This window comes from Crinia signifera, chromosome 3, assembly GCF_055691185.1.
Source record: "Crinia signifera chromosome 3, ASM5569118v1, whole genome shotgun sequence".
NCBI classification, from domain to species: Eukaryota; Metazoa; Chordata; class Amphibia; order Anura; family Myobatrachidae; genus Crinia; species Crinia signifera.
The window spans coordinates 177,963,941-177,983,703 of NC_139219.1; the positions used below are offsets into that span (position 1 = coordinate 177,963,941).

The window sequence follows — 19,763 nt, forward strand, 5'->3', positions numbered from 1 at the left end:
GCTCTCCCCCTTGTAAAGTGTGGCTCCTGCTCCCACTGCTGCCCGACGCCCACCGTCCGTCCCAGTCCCCCCTGCTGCTGGTTCCCTGAATCCCTTCTTCTGAGAGGAGGAGAGTGCGCATCGCGCATCTCTCCTACCCCTTACTGTGCATCCTTGTGACTGGGCCGTCTGCCAATTAGAGCTCGCGGGCCAGCAGCCAATAAGGAGCCGGCCAGCGAGCTTTGATTGGTGGACGGCCCAGTCACAGGGAAGTGAGGGGGAAGGAGACGCGCGGTGTGCTGTGCTCTCCTCCCCTCTGTGACATCACAGGACTGCAGGGGGACGCCAGACTGTCCTCTCCCCGCCCGGCAGCAGCAGCAACAACGGTGAGTGCTGCTGTTGGGAAATTTTCACTGTGGGGGCATAGCAGTTTGTGACACTGTGGGGGCATAGCAGTTTGTGGCACTGTGGGGGCATAGCAGTTTGTGGCACTGTGGGGGCATAGCAGTTTGTGGCACTTTGGGGGCATACCAGCTTTTTGGCACTGTGGGGGCATACCAGCTTTCTGGCACCGTAGGGGCATACCTGGCACCGTGTGGGTGGCATATGTGTATCTGGCACTATTGGGGGGCATATGTATATATGGCAGTGCACTATTGGAGGCATATTTGTATCACACCCACCCAGGGGTCAAAATAGACTACGCCCCTTTTTTGGCGCATGCGCCTTCGGCGCGCGCATGATGTTGGCTCTTTAGCTTGACTACCGATATTTTTCGGCTCTTTACCTCTGACCGGTTGGCCACTCCTGGTATAGTACATAAGATTGGATTTGATGAATTCTGTTAAATAAATGTGACAAAGGTAAATGCTTGTGTTTATTAGGCAAAGCCGAAGAAAGATGCATGTGGTTATACATAAAAAGATTGGCAATCCAAGCAGCTGGATCACAGAACACAGAAGATATCAGGAAGTCCCATAATCAGCCTCTTCTGGAATCTGCTTGCAGGACATTCTTAGTAGCATGTGACTATTCTGTCTCTTCATAGATGCTTCTTGATCTGTCTTAACTATCAATGGCCACAAAACAAAGCGATACATTTATTATGGGTTTAGTACATTTGAAAGGTAATATGTGCAACCAAGGGACTACACTTACTTTATTAGGACAGTTGTCTTTTCTTTCAGCTCCAAAGTCTGAGACACACTTCCTCCAGAGATTACTTGTGAGCTCTGAGATACCTTTTTCTGAAGGAGACCCCCACTTACTGAAGTAGTTAGTCTGCTGTCTTCTCCTTCAATTAGTTTCCTGTCAAGTGAAAAAGAAGATATATATATATATATATATATATATACACTTGCAAATGTAAGACTTATAAAGAAGGTAAGGACCATAAGGGCGGAGGCAGATCACCTTGGTAACAGTATTGGTCAGGAACAGTTGTACCACATAAATTAAGCTTGCACATAACTATGCATTTGTTTTTAACATATAACAAAAAGCAATGACGGATAATGGCAAATTGTGACACTAAAGGCCCATACATACAGTTCTAGGCGATTTTTACCTCAAATTACCAAATTTTTCCCATTTTGCGCTACTTTGAGCTCAAAATCACGTAGCGTGTATAGGTGTATGATCAGTGAGGGTTTATGCATTCTCCTACATCATTGCCATCCATTGCCCGGTATTATAGGACAAGTGAACCACTTTCCATAGTCTCCTACTCTGTCAAGTGGTTAACCCCCTGTAAAAATCGCTGGGCCGGGTGAAAATTGCTCAGTGTGTATGCACTGAGTGATCTATCTGCCAGCGATTTTCATAACATCATTCAGGGGCAAAACGCCCAGTGTGTATGCACCTTAAGATATATGCTTAACTATATAGTACTAAGCTGACCTATATATCATATAATCAGTGTTTATTCTTATGTAAATATATCCATTCTCCTCCTCCGCTACACTAATTAGGGGTCCATGTCGACAGGTGTTGACATTGACATACAAATATGTGAAAAACTTATGTGTACCTTTTTATGTGTCGAAATTTTCCATGTAGACCTTTTGCTTGCGTCGACATTTTGACCATGTCGACCGATTGCATGCCAACCTTGTTTTGGGTGAAAATCCTATTGCGTGTCAACCTTTTGGTGTCAACCTATTGACGATCTACCTAGACAATGTAGACCTTTTAAACCAGCTCTAAATTAGCTACATTAATTACATGTAAGTGCCACACTTAAATGCTCTTTTTAATACTGAACAATATATTTTAGCTTTCTAGTTCATTTTTCGGGTGTGGGTCATAGGGTCAACAGTAAAAAGGTCGACAGCATTAGGTCGACCACTATTGGTTGACAGGCCAAAGGTTGACGCACACAAAAGTCGAAATAAATTAGGACAACATAGACATAAGAAGTCGACACAAGCCAAATGTTGACATGGAAAAGGTTGACATAAAAAAGTCAACATGAGGTTGTTTTTGTCTGTGTCAACAAAACGATATAAGTGCACTTTGTCCCCTCTCATGGCACTCTTCGCTCGCCATGCTTTGGGCATGGTGCCTTGCTGCGCTCGGTACATTACTATATTCCCCCTCCATGTCCACTGGGATGGTAAAGTATAATCAAACCCATTTTTTAGAACTGTCCACATCTGAATAAGGCCCAATGTTACACCGACGCTGACCCGGGTCCACGAGGCAAAACCCCAGGTTTTTGCCTTGGTGTAAAAGGGGTATTAGTTACTGCTTTCCTTGGACTGTCAAATAATCCAACTATTCTATTGTTACAGCTCTTTTGTGAAAAAATCCATGGCAGTAATCTTTCTGTTGGATCAGATGTAATATTTAATATCATGTCACAAAATTGCTTGTTATCTCAAGTACGGCTACTGCTCCCATTGTTGATATTGTACACCCAAAAAATATATATTTAAAAAAAAAAAAGAAAACAGACTAGGTTTGGTGAGGACAAAGGGCAAGGGTGGGACACCTCACTATAAATTGTCAGGTCTTTCTAAAGAGGCTCAGCCACAAGATACCTTCAGCACCACAACACATCTACAGAGTGGGCCTGATATCACAGTATGGTCTCCACATACTCAGAATGCCTCAAGCAGCCCTGAAAATTAGCTGAATCTAAAAAAAAATGTGCTTAATGGGACATGGTTGGGATGTTACACTAACAGTAGCCTTAAGCTGGGTACACATTGGAGCAAGAGGGATTCGGTTGGACATCGGAACGAATGCACAGATTACCCATAGACACTGTTTGGTACTTTGTTTAAATGTACAGTGTCACTAGCAATGTTGCTAGGTTTGCTGTACAGCACCTGGCGTAGTCGCATGCCACCGCAGAAGAACGCATATCCTGCATATAAATAGTGATAAGTGCCATATGCTTGGCCGATATGCCTGACAGGATGGCATATCGCTCAGTAGTAGCCCACTTGCCTCAATGTTACTAGATATCTCTCACCTGTATGTGGCAATCTCAATATCCAGGGCCATCTTCACACTCAGTAGATCTTGATATTCTCGTAAGTGCAAGGCAATTTTTTCTTTCAATGATTTCAAATCATCTTCTAATTTTCTTATTTGCTCCTGAAAGTGCAGTAGAAAAATAATGTATGCACACATACCCAGGGACCCAGGTGAGGCACATAACACATCAAAGTCCCTAGAGCCAGGTGTGTAGCATGTGTAACTCTTGAATTGGGTGCCAGGACTGGAAGGAAGTGCGGGGGGGGGGGGGGGGGTATTTATTCACAGACTGCTGAGAAAGGGAAATAGCACTATGGTTCCAAGTCAGACTCCCTGCTTATGTTATAAGGTCATGTGACTGCTGCATGGTGCACATAAGTAAAAGTGTTTTGTAGTGACTAATCTGCTGTGTATGCTGGTGAATGTTGGTGCACTGAAAGAATATTAGTGTGCAGGGGGCATCTTCTTCATGTGTTGGAGGTGTATGCTGGTATGCAGGGAGAGCGATAGTGAGTACAGGGAATTACAGTGGGTGAGGTACGGGGCCAAGGAATAATGGTGAGTAATCATAGGCGTGCGCACGGGGGGTGCCGGGGGTGCACAGGCACCTCCTAATGACCCCCCTCACCCTTGCACGCAGTGCCATTTTAACATGCAGAGTAGGGTGCTTGAAGTCAGCGACCGCTCTGCTCATGCTTCATAGCTGAGCCGTCTGCACTCAGTAGTATTGGCCGGAGCGGGTTTTGGCTGCGGCGCTATCCCCCCATACGCGGTCCCTCCGAATCCCCGGTCCGCCGAGACACTCACTTCCTGTGCGGTACTGCGGCACACAGTCTATTTCTCTCTAGCGTGGCCTCGCTGTCTTGACACAAGTGCCGCCCGGCAGCATCCATGCGTAGCGGCTGCAGCAGGCTTCACATCAGACACAGACTCCCGGCAGCAGCAGCACGTACTGATAGAGACACCAGGAGGCTGGAGCCGGAGGTTTAGGAAGGTGCCTATGCTTTGTGGGGGTTAGTTTATCGAAGCATGGAGGAGGGGGGGTCATATGATTATATATATATATATATATATAAGGTGAGGGGTGGGAAAAGTGAATTATTATAGGGTGCGTGGTGTGAGGAAGGGACATTAAATATTTAAGGATTGTATGATCATATGTAAGATGTGGCAGATTTCTGGCCCCCATACACTATGCGGTTTAGGCCTGATTTCATGAGAAATCAGCCCAAATAACAAGTGTTTGCCGTCTGATTCGTTCCACATCGGATCAGACCCGGAGATCATACATGCTGCACAGTTGATCTCCAGGTTGGACACCCTCTCAGCAGCAGGGAACAGGGATCGCATTTGATACATATCATGCAGAAAGGCCGCATGTGATGTATCAAGGGGAATTGGGCGGGTTGTCCACCAGTCTCTGTCCGACCGCTGTCCCTGCTCTCCGCCTGGAACTTATGTGGCATAATATGCAATAGGCATCACAGCACGTGGTATAATATGTATTGAGCATTATGGTGTTTGGTATAATGTGTAATATGTATTACAGGGTGTGGCCTAATGTGTAATGGGCATTACGGTGTGTGACTTAATGTGTAATGGGCATTATGGAGTGTGGTATAACGTGTAATGGGCATTATGGTGTAATTTTTTGCTGCTCCCGATCTCTACTGTGTGTGTATATAGGGGGGCGACGACGGCGGCGGCGTGAGATTCATTCTGAAGCCCATATACATAAATAAGTAACCATCTGTTTCATTTCTATTGATGCTCAGTTGGCAGTGATAGACACTTCCATCCAGTGGTGCACCCCCTAATAAAATGGGCTGCGCACACCTATGTGAGTAATGTGTATTTCTTTCAGTAAGTTGTGGAGTCAGGGAGAGATAATGTATGAGGGTTATGTATGTAGGTGAGGCATGTGGTCTGGGAGAGATGGTGGGTGAGGGTTATGTCTGTCAGTGACGCATGGGGTCAGGGAGAGATGGTGGGTGAGGGTTATGTCTGTCAGTGAGGTATGGGATCAGGGAGAGATGGTGGGTGAGGGTTATGTCTGTCAGTGAGGTATGGGGTCAGGGAGAGATGGTGGGTGAGGGTTATGTCTGTAGGTGAGGCATGTGGTCTGGGAGAGATGGTGGGTGAGGGTTATGTCTGTAGGTGAGGCATGTGGTCTGGGAGAGATGGTGGGTGAGGGTTATGTCTGTAGGTGAGGCATGTGGTCTGGGAGAGATGGTGGGTGAGGGTTATGTCTGTCAGTGAGGTATGGGATCAGGGAGAGATGGTGGGTGAGGGTTATGTCTGTCAGTGAGGTATGGGATCAGGGAGAGATGGTGGGTGAGGGTTATGTCTGTAGGTGAGGCATGTGGTCTGGGAGAGATGGTGGGTGAGGGTTATGTCTGTCAGTGAGGTATGGGATCAGGGAGAGATGGTGGGTGAGGGTTATGTCTGTCAGTGAGGTATGGGATCAGGGAGAGATGGTGGGTGAGGGTTATGTCTGTCAGTGAGGTATGGGATCAGGGAGAGATGGTGGGTGAGGGTTATGTCTGTCAGTGAGGTATGGGGTCAGGGAGAGATGGTGAGTCAGGGAACTGCGGTCAGAGAGATATGGGGCCAAGGTGAGTGAATAACAGTGGGTAAAGAATATATGTCTATTCCAAAATTGCTGTTAAATGTTTATTCATTACTTCAAATTCTTAGTAAAACTAGAACTATTACACTAGACGGAACTATGGCTAAAATGGAGTGACATATGCCACCACCAAGAATGACTGCTAAAACTGAAGGGGGTGGGTGGAGTGCCCTATCCAGGTGCCATGGATCCATGCTACATCTCTGCCTGGAGCCAATAAACATTCAATAGTACCTACCCGTAGACCCTCTATCTCAAGCTGGTATTTCTCTTGAGTCTCTTTCACTTGGGCTTCCAGTGCTGCATTTTTGTTCTTCAGGGATCCAAATTCCACTTCTTTGCCTTTAATCTGCAATACAATTCCAATGAGTTGCCATAATTTGTCGTTGTTGTTAGTAAATGCAGTGACTGCATAGTTACATATTGCTGCATCCAGAATTATTGCTGCAAATATCAGAGAATATCTTTCTTTAAAGTGTAAGTACTATAATAAGCATTATGGGGGTTATTCAGATTCAATCGGACCCCCACACGTTTGCACGGGGGACTGATTGTTTGCGACTGTGCATAGGTTTTTATGCGTATGTGCAGCCACTGTGGGTGAGCGCCCACAGTGCTTGCACACAGAGGTCCAGGCGGGGGGTGTGGGGCATTGGGCCGGGCAATTTGCATATGGGAACGCCCAGCATTTCATGGCCAGGTGACACGGGTGCGGGGGGGCGGGAAGCTGATGTCAGCTGCCCGTCCTGTTGTTGCACAGGGCGCCCGCAGGTCCGAGACACCATAGCGGTGTCTCAGATGATTTCTCCCCTGCACCCAAAGCTGTGAATGGATGATTATGCATGGTGGACTCGCAAGGCTACGAAATTCGCAGCCTTGTGAGTCAACCAGAATAAGGGCCTATGTGTGTAGGGGGGGGGGGGGTTATTTCTTATATGAAGCCATGATTTTGAATTTATATAATCTGATTGTAAATAATAGATATCTCCTTCATCTAGTAATGACAAGAACTGTACAGTCATCAGCAATAATGGGCATTCCAATCATGTGTTCATATTGAATTCAGTGTATTGTTTTCTTGGTGTAATTTGTATAACTAGACAGATCTAGTACAGTGCTGAGTATAATATCAGTAAGTTGGAGGTATGGGAAATATTGGCAGTACAGTGCAATGCGCTTCACACACTGAATAAGTCACAAATCTACGGGTATGAGTCGACAGTGTCTAGATCGACAGTCAAAATGTTGACACTTAAAAAGGTTGACAGCGTTAGGTCGACATGGTCAAAAGGTTGACACAAGAAAATCATAGGGAAATTGTCAACAAGAGTTTTTTTGTGTCTATGTCAACACAAGTCGACATGGGCACCGGATAAGTACCGCATCCCCTCGCATGGCTCCCTCTATAGGGACAATTCCGACCTGATCACTCAGGTCCAAATTCCCTATCCTGGCCAATGGTTGGGGTTTGCACATCCGCATGTGCGCATGTGCAAACCCCAGAAGCAAACGCCATCAGCAAGTTTCACACTCACTGTTCATTCAATGATGGGCACGCAGGGAGCAGATGCAGGGGACCACCCAGCATTTTATGGGCATGCCCCTGCGAACGCACATGACATCAGTGCCCCGTCCCTATTTCGGCCATCTCCGTCCAGTATAGAAATACTCCACAAAGGGAGGAAAAATCATTCGATGGTGAGTGACCATCGAATGATTTTTCCTCTGTGCGGCCGCATTCGAGCGGATGTGTAAGCGTACACATCCACTTGCATGCTAGTGCAGGGATTTGCTTAGCAGGCGGCGTTTACCTGCTCGCTAGGCAGCGGATATATACACAGTCTAGCGAGCAGGTCTGAATTAGGCCCTATATTCTCCCTCTATGCCCACTGGGATCGTAAATTATTAACAAGTCGGTTTTAAAAAAAAAACACATGAAAAACTCATGATGACCTTTTTCCATGTCAACATTTTTCCCATATCGACCTAATGCATGTCAACCTTTTTCATGTGTTGACCAACAGTGGTCCATCTTTTGGCTGTCTACCTAGACACTGTCAACCTAATGGCTGCATATTGAGATGTACTATGCCCTCAAGAGGTATAAAGTGGAGAGAGATAAAGTAGCGGACAATCAGTTCCTAACTGCTATGTTAAAGGCTGTGTTTGAAAATGACAGCAGCTGATTTGTTGACACAATGGGGGAAATGTAATAGGATGAGAGATTCAGAAAGTGAGAGATCTGGTAAGAAATCTCGGTACTTGTGTAGTTTCATGGCGCCACCTTACACTACGTTGTCAGCATACACCAACGGCAGCCTAGCGTAGTCAGCGTAGTGTCCCCGCTACAGCCCTGCGTAGTCAGTGTAGTGACCCCATCAGGCAGCATAGTCACCATACTGTCTCTGCGAGCTGCAGCTATGTCCCCTGTGTCCCTGGCAAGCACACAGCGCTGGTAAAGGCCATATCGCCTGCACTAGCGGACGTCAGCAGAGGCGATCATGCGGGCGCCAGCGGAGAGGCGCTCCATCTGCCTGAGTCTCATACGCTTGTGCGTTTCAGTAATTCTTGTGCCAGGGTGCGGCAACCCTGCCTGTGTCCGCTTCAGGGAGATAGGCGGAGTTAGGGGGTTCGGTAGCGCGTGCGTCTCAGTAATTCGTGTGCCAGGGTGCGGCAACCCTGCCTGTGTCCGCTTCAGGGAGATAGGCGGAGTTAGGGGGTTCGGTAGCGCGTGCGTCTCAGTAATTCGTGTGCCAGGGTGCGGCAACCCTGCCTGTGTCCGCTTCAGGGAGATAGGCGGAGTTAGGGGGTTCGGTAGCGCGTGCGTCTCAGTAATTCGTGTGCCAGGGTGCGGCAACCCTGCCTGTGTCCGCTTCAGGGAGATAGGCGGAGTTAGGGGGTTCAGTAGCGAGTGTGTCTCGTGCTCAAATGGGGGGTGCGGGCGCAAGTGCGTCTCATGCACAATAAAGGACGCATTTGTCAGTGCTCCATGTTACATACTGGCAAATGCCTCCATTTCAAACCCCCACTATCCATGCCAGCCCAAAGCGTGGCGAGTGCAGCGAGCCCCGTGAGGGAACGCGATACTGTTCATACCCCCACTATCCATGTCAGAGTGGAGTTGATTTTATAAAGTGTGGCGAGCACAGCGAGCCACCGACCCCAAGCATAGAGAAGGCAGCGGACCCCATGAGGGGACACGGATAACGAGTCCGAAGCGTGGTGAGCAGAGGGAATCCTGCAAGGGGACGCAGAATACACGTCAAGTAATCCACGTCCCCTTGCGGGGCTTGTTGTGCTTGCCACGCTTCGGGCTTGTTTTACGCGTCCCCTAAGGGGCTCGCTGCGCTCACCATGCTTCAGACTCAGTGGCTCGCTGCACTCATCACACTTTGGATAGTAGGGGTTTGAACAGGTCGGGAGGATGCATATTGCGTCCACTCGCCACACTTTGGGCTGACATGGATAGTGGGGGTGTTTCAGGAACACATTCACACCTGTCATGTCAGGCAGGTTAAAAATGGTCATTGGGTCCCACACAATGTAATAAGCTTTGACACAATGCTGACTGACTACGCTAAGTGCGTAGCGCTGACTGTCTAAGCCAACTGCATAAGCTCCGCTTAGGCGCGAATGTACACACAGTCACAGACACGCGGTGACTAAGCTGGCTGCTGGAACACAACACTGATGCTGAAAAGGACACTGACTACGCTGACTATGCTGGCCGCGGGAACACGATGCTGACTGGGACACTACACTGACTACGTAAGTGGCGCCGTGAAACTACACAAGTACCGAAATCTCCCGTTTTTTTAAAGCGGCATTTACACTGCAAAATCCAACTGTTTTTGCAATGTAAATGATTGCCGCTTTAAAACAACTGGAGATTTCTTACCAGATCTCTCACTTTCTGAATCTCTCATCCTATTACATTTCCCCCATAATTTTTATCTCATTTACCTCTCTCCAGGCCTTAGTACACCTTCTCCCTAGTGATATAATATAGATCTATTTCAAATGGTTAGAATAGTTCTACTGCTAGTAAGGATCCGATATGATTTCCCGGCGGTCGGGATCCCGGCGGTCGGAATCCCGACACTGGAATCCCGACCGCCGAAATCCCGACAAGGGGGGGACATGGATCGCCCCCCCTTGCGGGCTCGCTGCGCTCGCCACGCAGCGGGCCCGGTGCCTCGCTACGCTCGGCACGCTATTTTATTCTCCCTCCATGGGTGTCGTGGACACCCACGGAGGGAGAAAGTTTCGGGATTTCGGCGGTCGGGATTCCAGTGTCGGGATTCCGACCGCCGGGATCCCGACCGCCGGGAAATTAACCGCATCCCGCTAGTAACACCCATGATGGGGTATTTTATAAGGACCATCAAATTGTCAAATTCTTGTATCATTCTATGGCCTTGATAACTAACCTTGACACGCCAGATGTTTTTAAACTACACATCCCAGCATGCTCTGCTTCAGTTTTGCTATTTTGCCCATTCTGAATCTGATGCAGAGCATGCTGGGATGTGTAGTTCAACGACAGCTGGAGTGTTAAGGTTAGCCATCAAGGTTCTATGGCAATATACTGTATGTCTAGTCATACACACTGTGGCATTATGGCTGTCTGGGTATAAATAAAAGACGGTACTTGTGAGTTATCTGGGCTGCCGATTTTTTGATTGTATGCCTTAAGTTAAGGCATACAATCAGATGCGATGCGATGCGATATCGCATCGCATCGCATCGCATGCGATCATCGGATGCGATGACCCGATTTTTCCATAGGAATCAATGTTAAAATGGACTGAGTCCATTTTAACATGGAATTCAATGGGAAAAAGGGGTCCTTTTCATACCTCTACTATCCAAGTGGGCATGGAGTTGGATATAAACCTGTGGCGAGCGTAGCGAGCCACCGAGCCCGAAGCGTGGCGAGCGAAGCGAGCCCCGCGAGGGGACGGTATTCTGTGTCCCCTCGCGGGGCTCGCTACGCTCGCCACGCTTCGGGCTCGGTGGCTCGCTACGCTCGCCACAGGTTTATATCCAACTCCATGCCCACTTGGATAGTAGGGGTATGAAAAGGACCCCTTTTTCCCATTGAATTCCATGTTAAAATGGACTCAGTCCATTTTAACATTGATTCCTATGGAAAAATCGGGGCATCGCATCGCATCGCATCCGATGGTCACATGCGATGCGATGCGATGTGCCCGATCCGACCCGATTTAGAAATCGGCAGCCCGGATAACTCACAAGTACCAGTATGATCTGTGATTAATGCTATATTAGTAAGTGCTCCGCTTGTTCCTCAAATAAATGTTAGCTATCCTATTAAAACTGACATAATTAACTACAGCTTCTTGTAGGCATTTGTATCCCAACTCCATTTAAATCATTTCGTGCCCCTCCCCCATCTCCCCTGCAGACTCGGTATAGCGCACAGTAGCAGCAGAGCACAGGCGCATGCCTTATATTAGCGGAATCATAAGACAGGCTCCCAGGGCCGGTGCAAGGCACCGTAGCGCCCCAGGCAAGTCGGGGTGGGGGCGCCCCGGTGCCGGGGGGGGGGGGGTTATACCTGTGGAAAAAACTTGCGGCCCTGGCATCCCTGCAGTGCTGGAGCGGTCAGGGGTGTCCGTGCGGCAGTGGTACCTGCGGCGCCGTCATGTGTACCTTCCCGCGCCGCATAGCGCTAGTTATTTTCTATTCACTGCAGGGACCTCGCCGGCCGCAGGTACCATGACCCATGACGGCGCCGCAGGTACCACTGTTGCACGGACACCCCTGACCGCTCCAGCAAGTTTTTTACACAGTTCGCTGGGGGTGAGGGGCGAACTGCCGCCCTCCAGGTGCCGGCGCCCTAGGCAAATGCCTAGAGCTGCCTAGTGGTGGCGCCGGCCCTGCAGGCTCCACTGAAGTGACATCCAGAAGAGCTCCGAGGCCTTTCCAGCCCCACTTACGCTTCTCTTGCAGTTTGCCATGTCTCCTCGGTAATGTCTCACGTTTTCCGCATGCTTTGTAGAAGTCTGATTGAAGTCAACAAATTTGCTTTTGTACCACTCGTCCATCTCCTAGGGGGGGGAAAGCAGCATAAGGGGGATATAGACGTGAAGTGTCAGGTCTTCAGAAAGAAAGGTTCATTAAGGTCCTCTGCACACCAAACTCTTTAATTAACCACCTTGCAGCAAAACAACTCTGCAAGCTCAGGGAAGCCTCCAGCATCCCAATGGTAAATCAGCAGTCTCTATGACTATGCAGAGGTTAATACACCCAGCTAGGAATTAGCTTTGCGTGCATCAATGTATGGGAATTGTCAAAGATGTCCAATGGCTACATTCTGATTTAGCATATACAAGATAAACAATATTTTATGTTGCCAGAAATATTTGCTAAGTAGCAACTGACATCAAACTCAATGTTCCCCAAACAGGATGAGCTCTAATTTTAACCTGCAGGTTCTTGGCTGCAATTTCTTCATATTCTGTCTGAATGTCCCTCAGAGCAGCAGCAAAGTCTGGGATGGAGAATGCCAGATCACAGGAGGCGGACATATTGTAGATCTGCTTCATCAATTCCTCAATTTCCTAGATGGACAGAGAAGTGTGCATAGTGGGCCCAGGCTCCCATTGAGCAATCACCAGGGTGGCTGTGGAGCTCAGAGAGGGTGCAGTCACTTACCTCGCCGTGAACTCTCTGTAGAAACACGATCTCTGCTTCCAAAGTTTCCAGTTGCTTTTCCAGTGCTAGGCGTCCCGCAGTGGCAGCATCCACGTCCTATTCAACAAGTCAGGGAGCAGCAGCCCATTAGTCAGTTACCTACCGGCCAGGGTCATCATGGCAATGTGCTATCATTGTAACGGCTACCGGTAATCCTGCAGTGTGCTCAGCACATAGCAGTATTCCAGGCAAGCCTTGGCTATCAGTGTATTGCAGCCCTATCAGCGCACAGAAGGGTATTACAGTTCAATCAGATCGATAAGAATGTACTGAATATAATACCATCATGAGCTTCTAGGTAGATCTCATTTATTGACTAATGTTCCCAGTCAATCGATCAACAGGTGCAAGTTGTATAGTACTTTAACACTGGAATATATGAGCTTTTGCTATTTACAGATAATTCAAAAATTACACTTACTCAAATGATTATACATCCACTGACCGCTTCATGTATCATCCCCATGCTAACCATTACACTCATTGAAGCCTCTGTATAGATCAGGGATGGGGAACTTCGGCCCTCCAGCTGTTGTTAAACTACACATCCCAGCATGCCCTGCAACAGTTGTAGCATGGCCACATAGCAAAACTGTAACAAGGCATGCTGGGATGTGCAGTTACACAACAGCTGGAGGGCTGAATGTTCCCTGTCCCTGGTTTAGATCAACCTAGCCCAGTGGTAGCCAACCCTAGCCCTCGAGAGCTACCAACAGTGCACATTTTCCAGACAACCTAGCTGCTGCACAGCTGTAATCATTAATCACTGACACATTTTAAAAGATACACAGATGGAGCTAATTAGCTCACTTGTGATTCTGTGAGGAGACCTGCAAAATATGCACTGTTGGTAGCTCTCGAGGACTAGGGTTGGCTACCCCAGACCTAGCCCAACATTTCCTCAGCAGGTACATTAAGCGCAAGGATAACAGTTAGTAAAGTGCATGTGACATATTTTAATTGTATAAATACTTTAACCACCAAGCATGTCAGCTGATTATTTGAGGAACATTCATGAAAGCATTACCTGGATCAATTTAGTAATCTTTCCCCATATGTTCCTATGGCGGCCAATGTAATCTGCTATGTGTGTGTGCTTTTGTTTAATTAGTTGTTAGTAGTAACAATTCGGCTGTGTGTGTGTGTGTGTGTGTGTGTGTGTGTGTGTGTGTGTGTGTGTGTGTGTGTGTGTATATATATTCTAAAATACATGAAGCATTTGATTTTTTTAACAACACACATATATTTAGTGCAGCTAATATAGCAAAGTACAGTGTGTGAATATGTAAAAACAATAAGCAGTCTTTGGGCACATTATGTGTGCGTTACTGGCAGTAAAGTGAGGTATCCTATAAATAAGTCATATTTATCTTAAACACATCATTTACATTGTCAGCGTCATTTGCCTGGTTGTAAATTCATGAAACATGCGCAAAAACTGCGCACAGAAAGCAACGAGCAGAAACAAAGGCACATCAGTGTAACGTGATAGCCTGTAATTGCTCGTTTTTTCATGTGTAATCTTTCCAGGATTAGAACTAGGAGGATCGGTGACAAATAGCAGACTGGGGTTATGGTGACAGGTAAGGGAAGGCGTGATCGCTGTTATGTGTGGGGTCATCCATTGGTTTAGTTATACAGTTATTATAATAGCGTGGCGTCTTTTCCATATCATTATTATAGTATAGTATTAATGGTACGTACAGTTCATATCATCTACTATAAAACACATGTTACAGGGTTCTAGGTCACCCAGACAGGTGCTAATACAGGTGCCTTGGCCTAAACCTTGTACTGTTATTGAACTAAATGCTATTTAACCAAACCTCTAATGCATTCAGTTGGAAGATGACATTGTATTATGATTGGACAGCTCTGTGGAATGCACTTGGTACTGCAGATCATGCAGATGATTCTGTTGGCTAATTAAACTAATTTAATACTTTCCTACCAAGAGACACTATTATATGTAGGGGGGTAGAACATCATATTCACTGTGTCTAATGTGAACTGTATGTATGCCATGTAGAAATCTATCCTGTATGTTAGATGCACCACAGTTAGCTGCCCCAGACTATTGCTCCACTCTGAAGTGATTATTTGGGATTTGGGAAGTCTGGGGAATCATGTCTGGCATATATCATACTGCCCTTCAGGCTCTCCTATTCCGCAATCAGAAAGCGTGTTACAGGAGAGGATACTATGCTTCAGCATGAAATGATGATCTAATGTGTGCACTCTCCCAGGCTGCCTGGGGCTAAGGACTATAAGGAGAGGGCAAAGTGAGAAGAGCATAAAGGTGCTAACTGGACGATCACTCTACATCTGTCTATGATGGGACATACATATTGCGTCTAGGAGTACGCACAATGTGTTCTGCTTTATATTCAGATACTGGACTCTTTTTAGTAGATGCTTGTCAACAAGGGGTTAAATCACAATTGAATCTCATTTTCATAATACAAATCGAGTTTATGTGTTTTGTGCGCTGAAGACAAAGCCTCGGTTCCTGCATACAAGGTGAGTGAGTATGATAAAGACAGCTCCTTACAGGACGGAATGCTTCAATGTCCCCTTCAGCCTTTTTCCTCCCCTCGACTGCATCTTCATAGCGTTTCCTTACGGTGCTGAGTTCCTCAGACACTGATGACTTGGCAGCCACTGCTACATCCTGTTAAATAAAGCAGAATCTTATGCCTGGCTAACCTGCAGCGTCCCCTCCTGCTCAGCACACTGCCAGGGGAATTTTGTCTGGGGTTTCAACACATCCATGCCAGTACAGGGAGAAGAATAGACCAATACGATGTTCCCTTGTTCTGTCACCCACTGACCTTAAGTGGGGATGTGTAATATGACTTACACAGTACTAGAGTTTGCACTGGATCGGAACCAGCTGTTATAATAATAATAATAATAATAATAATAATAATAATCTACAATTTCAAAAACAAACCAGGAGTGATGTTATATAATGACATCACATGAACATAATGACTCATTATAAGAATTTCTTAAACGCTGCCAATGATCTTATGTCTTTATGTCCCAGCTGCCAGTGTGATCACTTGGCTCAGTACTTGAGTTTGTAAAATACTGCCTGAACAGCTTGTGCCTTAGCAACAGGTTAAATAAGCGCCTGGTCCGTCCTAAATGGGGGTAACTAGTTGTAACACATCTTACTCAAAGAACAAAGCGTTACCCAGTCAAGTTTACATTTGCATTATGATCATGCGCTAAACCTTTCAGAGACAGCAGAGGAAAAGTGACATGTGGCCCAACAATGGCTAGAACTTCCCATGCATCGGTCTCACGGGGCCTTTCAGCAAGTAAAGATTTATAGGCATCCTCATCCTCAACAGATTGAAGGTTAAAGGGCAATCCACTTCTCTAGTACAGGGAGCCAGAGTCAAAGTATTCATATCCCAGCCTTGTGGGTTTTATTGGGGGATCGACCACACTGATGAAGTTGGTTATTGTATAACAAGCTCAGGCAATGGCTGGAATTCCAGATCAAGATGTTGGGGCACTGCAAAGTAACAGCAGGAAAGTCACTGCTGAGCCTGAATCATAGTGTGATTATAGATATCTATCTCTCTAGGTAGGTAGCTAGATATGATTGGGACAGTGCATTGCCCTCTGTGTTTAAATGGTTCTGTTATGGGTTACGCAGCCCGAAAAACAAAACATTGCGAAACGAGGATCATTGTTCACTCCTGATGTTTAAACAGGGGTAATTAGACTCTCTCTCTCTCTCTCTCTCTCTCTCTCTCTTCTCTCTTCTCTCTTCTCTCTTCTCTCTTCTCTCTTCTCTCTTCTCTCTTCTCTCTTCTCTCTTCTCTCTTCTCTCTTCTCTCTCCTCTCTCCTCTCTCCCTCCCATAGATATATTTGTAAACATGTCTATCTATATTCCATATTTACTCAATAAATCTGTGTTTTTTCCCTTCAATTTCATAGTGTTTTTAAGCTTTCAGGCAGGGCCCTCCGACCTCTATGTACGTCTGCTAAGAGCAGTGGAATATGTTGCGCTATATAATGAATTGTTAATAAATAAATATATACATACAAAAGGTCTTGCCCTGATTATTGTACCCTTTGAATCCTGGCTTGTTCCGCCTCTCTGCGCAAGTCCCGCAGTTGCTCCTCGTATAGAGACTTGAGAGCGGATGGTCTGTTGCAGCGAGTAAGGAGCGCATCTAGTTCAACCTGCACCGTGGCGTTCTGCTGCTCCAAGTCACGCACCTGCGGAGCAGACACAGACAGACTCACCAATAGTCTATATTTGCTGCTATCCAGGAATCTAGTTTATGACTATATAACTGCTACATGCAAACATATAATACATACAGAATAAAAGTTTTACCTATACTCATGAAATAATGACAGATACAGAAATGGCTGATAAAGGAGAGCAATAGCTTGGCTTTACCAATATAGCGAGTCTAATGAAATATCAAATACCTTTAGGTTCTACTAGGTATATATTTCTGTAACTATACCTGAATATTACAGTATACAATTTAATACTAAAGAAGAATTCAGCTGGACATATGAAGAAGACTGATGGGAGGAAATCCTTACCCTTTCGATATACTTAGTCAGCCGGTCATTCAGAACAATCATCTCCCGCTTCTCATTGTTCCTGGTGCTCAGAAATTCTTGATTTGCTGCGCTTGCTGCCTCCAGATCCGCTGCTGGTACCATCAGAGACCCCAACCCAGGTCCTAACATACTTAAAAGGGAAATACATGTTTTGCTATGTGCACGAATGTTAAGCATGGTCACTGCATACATCGTCACATTCGTTAGATCACAGGTTCTCAAACTCGGTCCTCATGACCCCACACAGTGCATGTTTTGCAGGTCTCCTCACAGAATCACTATTGAAATAATTAGCTCCACCTGTGAATCTTTTAAAATGAGTCAATGAGTAATGAATGCACCTGTGCACTTGACGGGTGACCTAGAAAATGTGAACTGCGTGGGATCCCGAGGACCGAGTTTGAGAAACCCTGCCTTAGATTGATAAAGCAGTGGCACACCTGCACTTGCACCTGGACTGAACAGCACATGGCGTGCATACACAATGCTTGTGCGCCATAGAATTGCCATTAGCACTTTTAAAATAAGTTAAAGTATGTTCTGCAAATAAGTATGTTCTGCAAATAAGTATGTTCTGCAAATAAGTATGTTCTGCATACTAGTGTTATTTTTTTTTTGTTGTTTTGTCATTATTATTTACTAAGTACAAACAATGGCTATAGAAAAGGCTGTGTATTTAATGCATATATTGAACCAAGTGTAAAGGGATAGGGGAAATACCTAGGCACTAAACAAGACCACAGTTATGCAATTATGTATAAAAAGACTACCTATAAAATGCCACTATGATGGGTCAGTAAGTCCCAGTATAAGGGATAATAATGGAGGTGCACACCTGTGAGTAATATTTTAGTATGTTGAACAAAAAATGAGAAAGGACTCTTCCTCTTTGTGTCCATATACCGTATTATCATTTATCAGCAGACAAAAAATACACCGAGACTTTTTTTTTCCCCACAATAAACCACGAAAATGCATAGTTATGTAATTACACGCAGAACCTTAGCTACTTATAAACAGTACATTGGAAAGAATGTGCACTTACAATAACACTGATTTGTAGTTTAGTATACTGTACAGTTATACAGTTTAAATACCAATCTATTATTTCTATATGTGAGACCGCAGGTAATTTCATGAAACTTTCTCGACCTTGTTAATACTGTAAACAGAGATCACTCCTATTTATTTATTATTAAGGGTACTCTGAGGTGGAGAAGTAAAATGGAATCAGACTTTGTCCTCTGCATTGTACTAGAGTCATGGACATCTTGATGCCATATTTTCTAGGCATTGGACACATGAGGGGGGTGCACCCGGACCGGAGAGCAATAAAGTAGAGAGAGATAAAGAACCAACCAATCAACTCCTATCATTTTTCAAACAGCCTATGCAATGTCAAGTAGGAGCTTATTGGCTGGGTACTTTATCTCTCTTCACTTTCTCTCCAAGGTTTGCTACACCCCCACCCTTTAAAATGTGTCCCTAGTCATACAGGTAATGAGATGATCTATTTTGAATGACATATTCGTTTACAGAAAGGTTATCGTTGTGCCTTTAGCCGTGTTGTGGAGTAAGTGCCACTCCTGTGACAATTACATTTGGTTCATTATTGTCCATGCAACAATTAACTAACACATTAATTCAGAAGCTATGACAATCTATGCAATACTATAAACATGATCTTGGTTATTTCACTAGAGGTGGCGCTGTTTTGATCCCGTGGTTCACAGATATTCAAATGTCCATTGTTTTGTATGGATTAAACTAAGGATAGACTTTGTCTTATCATGAGAAGACCTAAAATATACTGAATATTAAGTCCACCTTGTATTACAATTAGGGAGTAATGAGTAAAAGAAAATTATCATAAGACATCCATGGAGAAATACAATATTCCCGTCCTTATCATTTATCAACATAGATATAACTAAATTGTTATTGAACATATTCCTTGTTATATGCAAAACTCAATAAAAACTATTGAAAACAAAAAAAACTAAGGATAGACTTTGTTTTCAGAGCTCTTGAAATTAACATCTCAATATTTTAGATTTTTTTTTTTTTAAGAAATAGATTATATAATTAAATCTCATTATCTAATCTGTGTGAAAATTTGTATTGTTTTATTTGTAAAATATAAATTATTATTATTAATTATTATTATTAATTATTTGTAGGTCAAATTATTAACATCAGTAGCTATTTTTGAAAGAAAAACAACTATTAACAAAATTTGAAATGTAATTTATGATTTGTCTTAAATAATTTTTCATAATTTCCGCATATGAAAAACAATAGTACTTTGATTATATCATAAACCATTAATTATATTGTATTAAAGTTGTGAAC

General features: G+C 45.0%; 1 protein-coding gene across 1 annotated transcript; it reads right to left on the reverse strand.

The window, feature by feature from the left end:
- Positions 1–853: 853 nt before the first annotated feature.
- LOC146062943 (desmin-like) lies at positions 854–17,513 on the reverse strand. Its single transcript, XM_083174955.1, has 10 exons — positions 17,391–17,513; positions 16,902–17,051; positions 15,363–15,482; positions 12,773–12,868; positions 12,544–12,678; positions 12,055–12,165; positions 6,330–6,440; positions 3,458–3,582; positions 1,138–1,287; positions 854–1,048 (listed from the first exon to the last, which is right to left on the reverse strand). Exons 1-10 carry the CDS (start codon positions 17,511–17,513, stop codon positions 1,045–1,047), a joined length of 1,125 nt encoding a protein of 374 aa, XP_083031081.1. The 3' UTR covers positions 854–1,044.
- Positions 17,514–19,763: the final 2,250 nt, after the last annotated feature.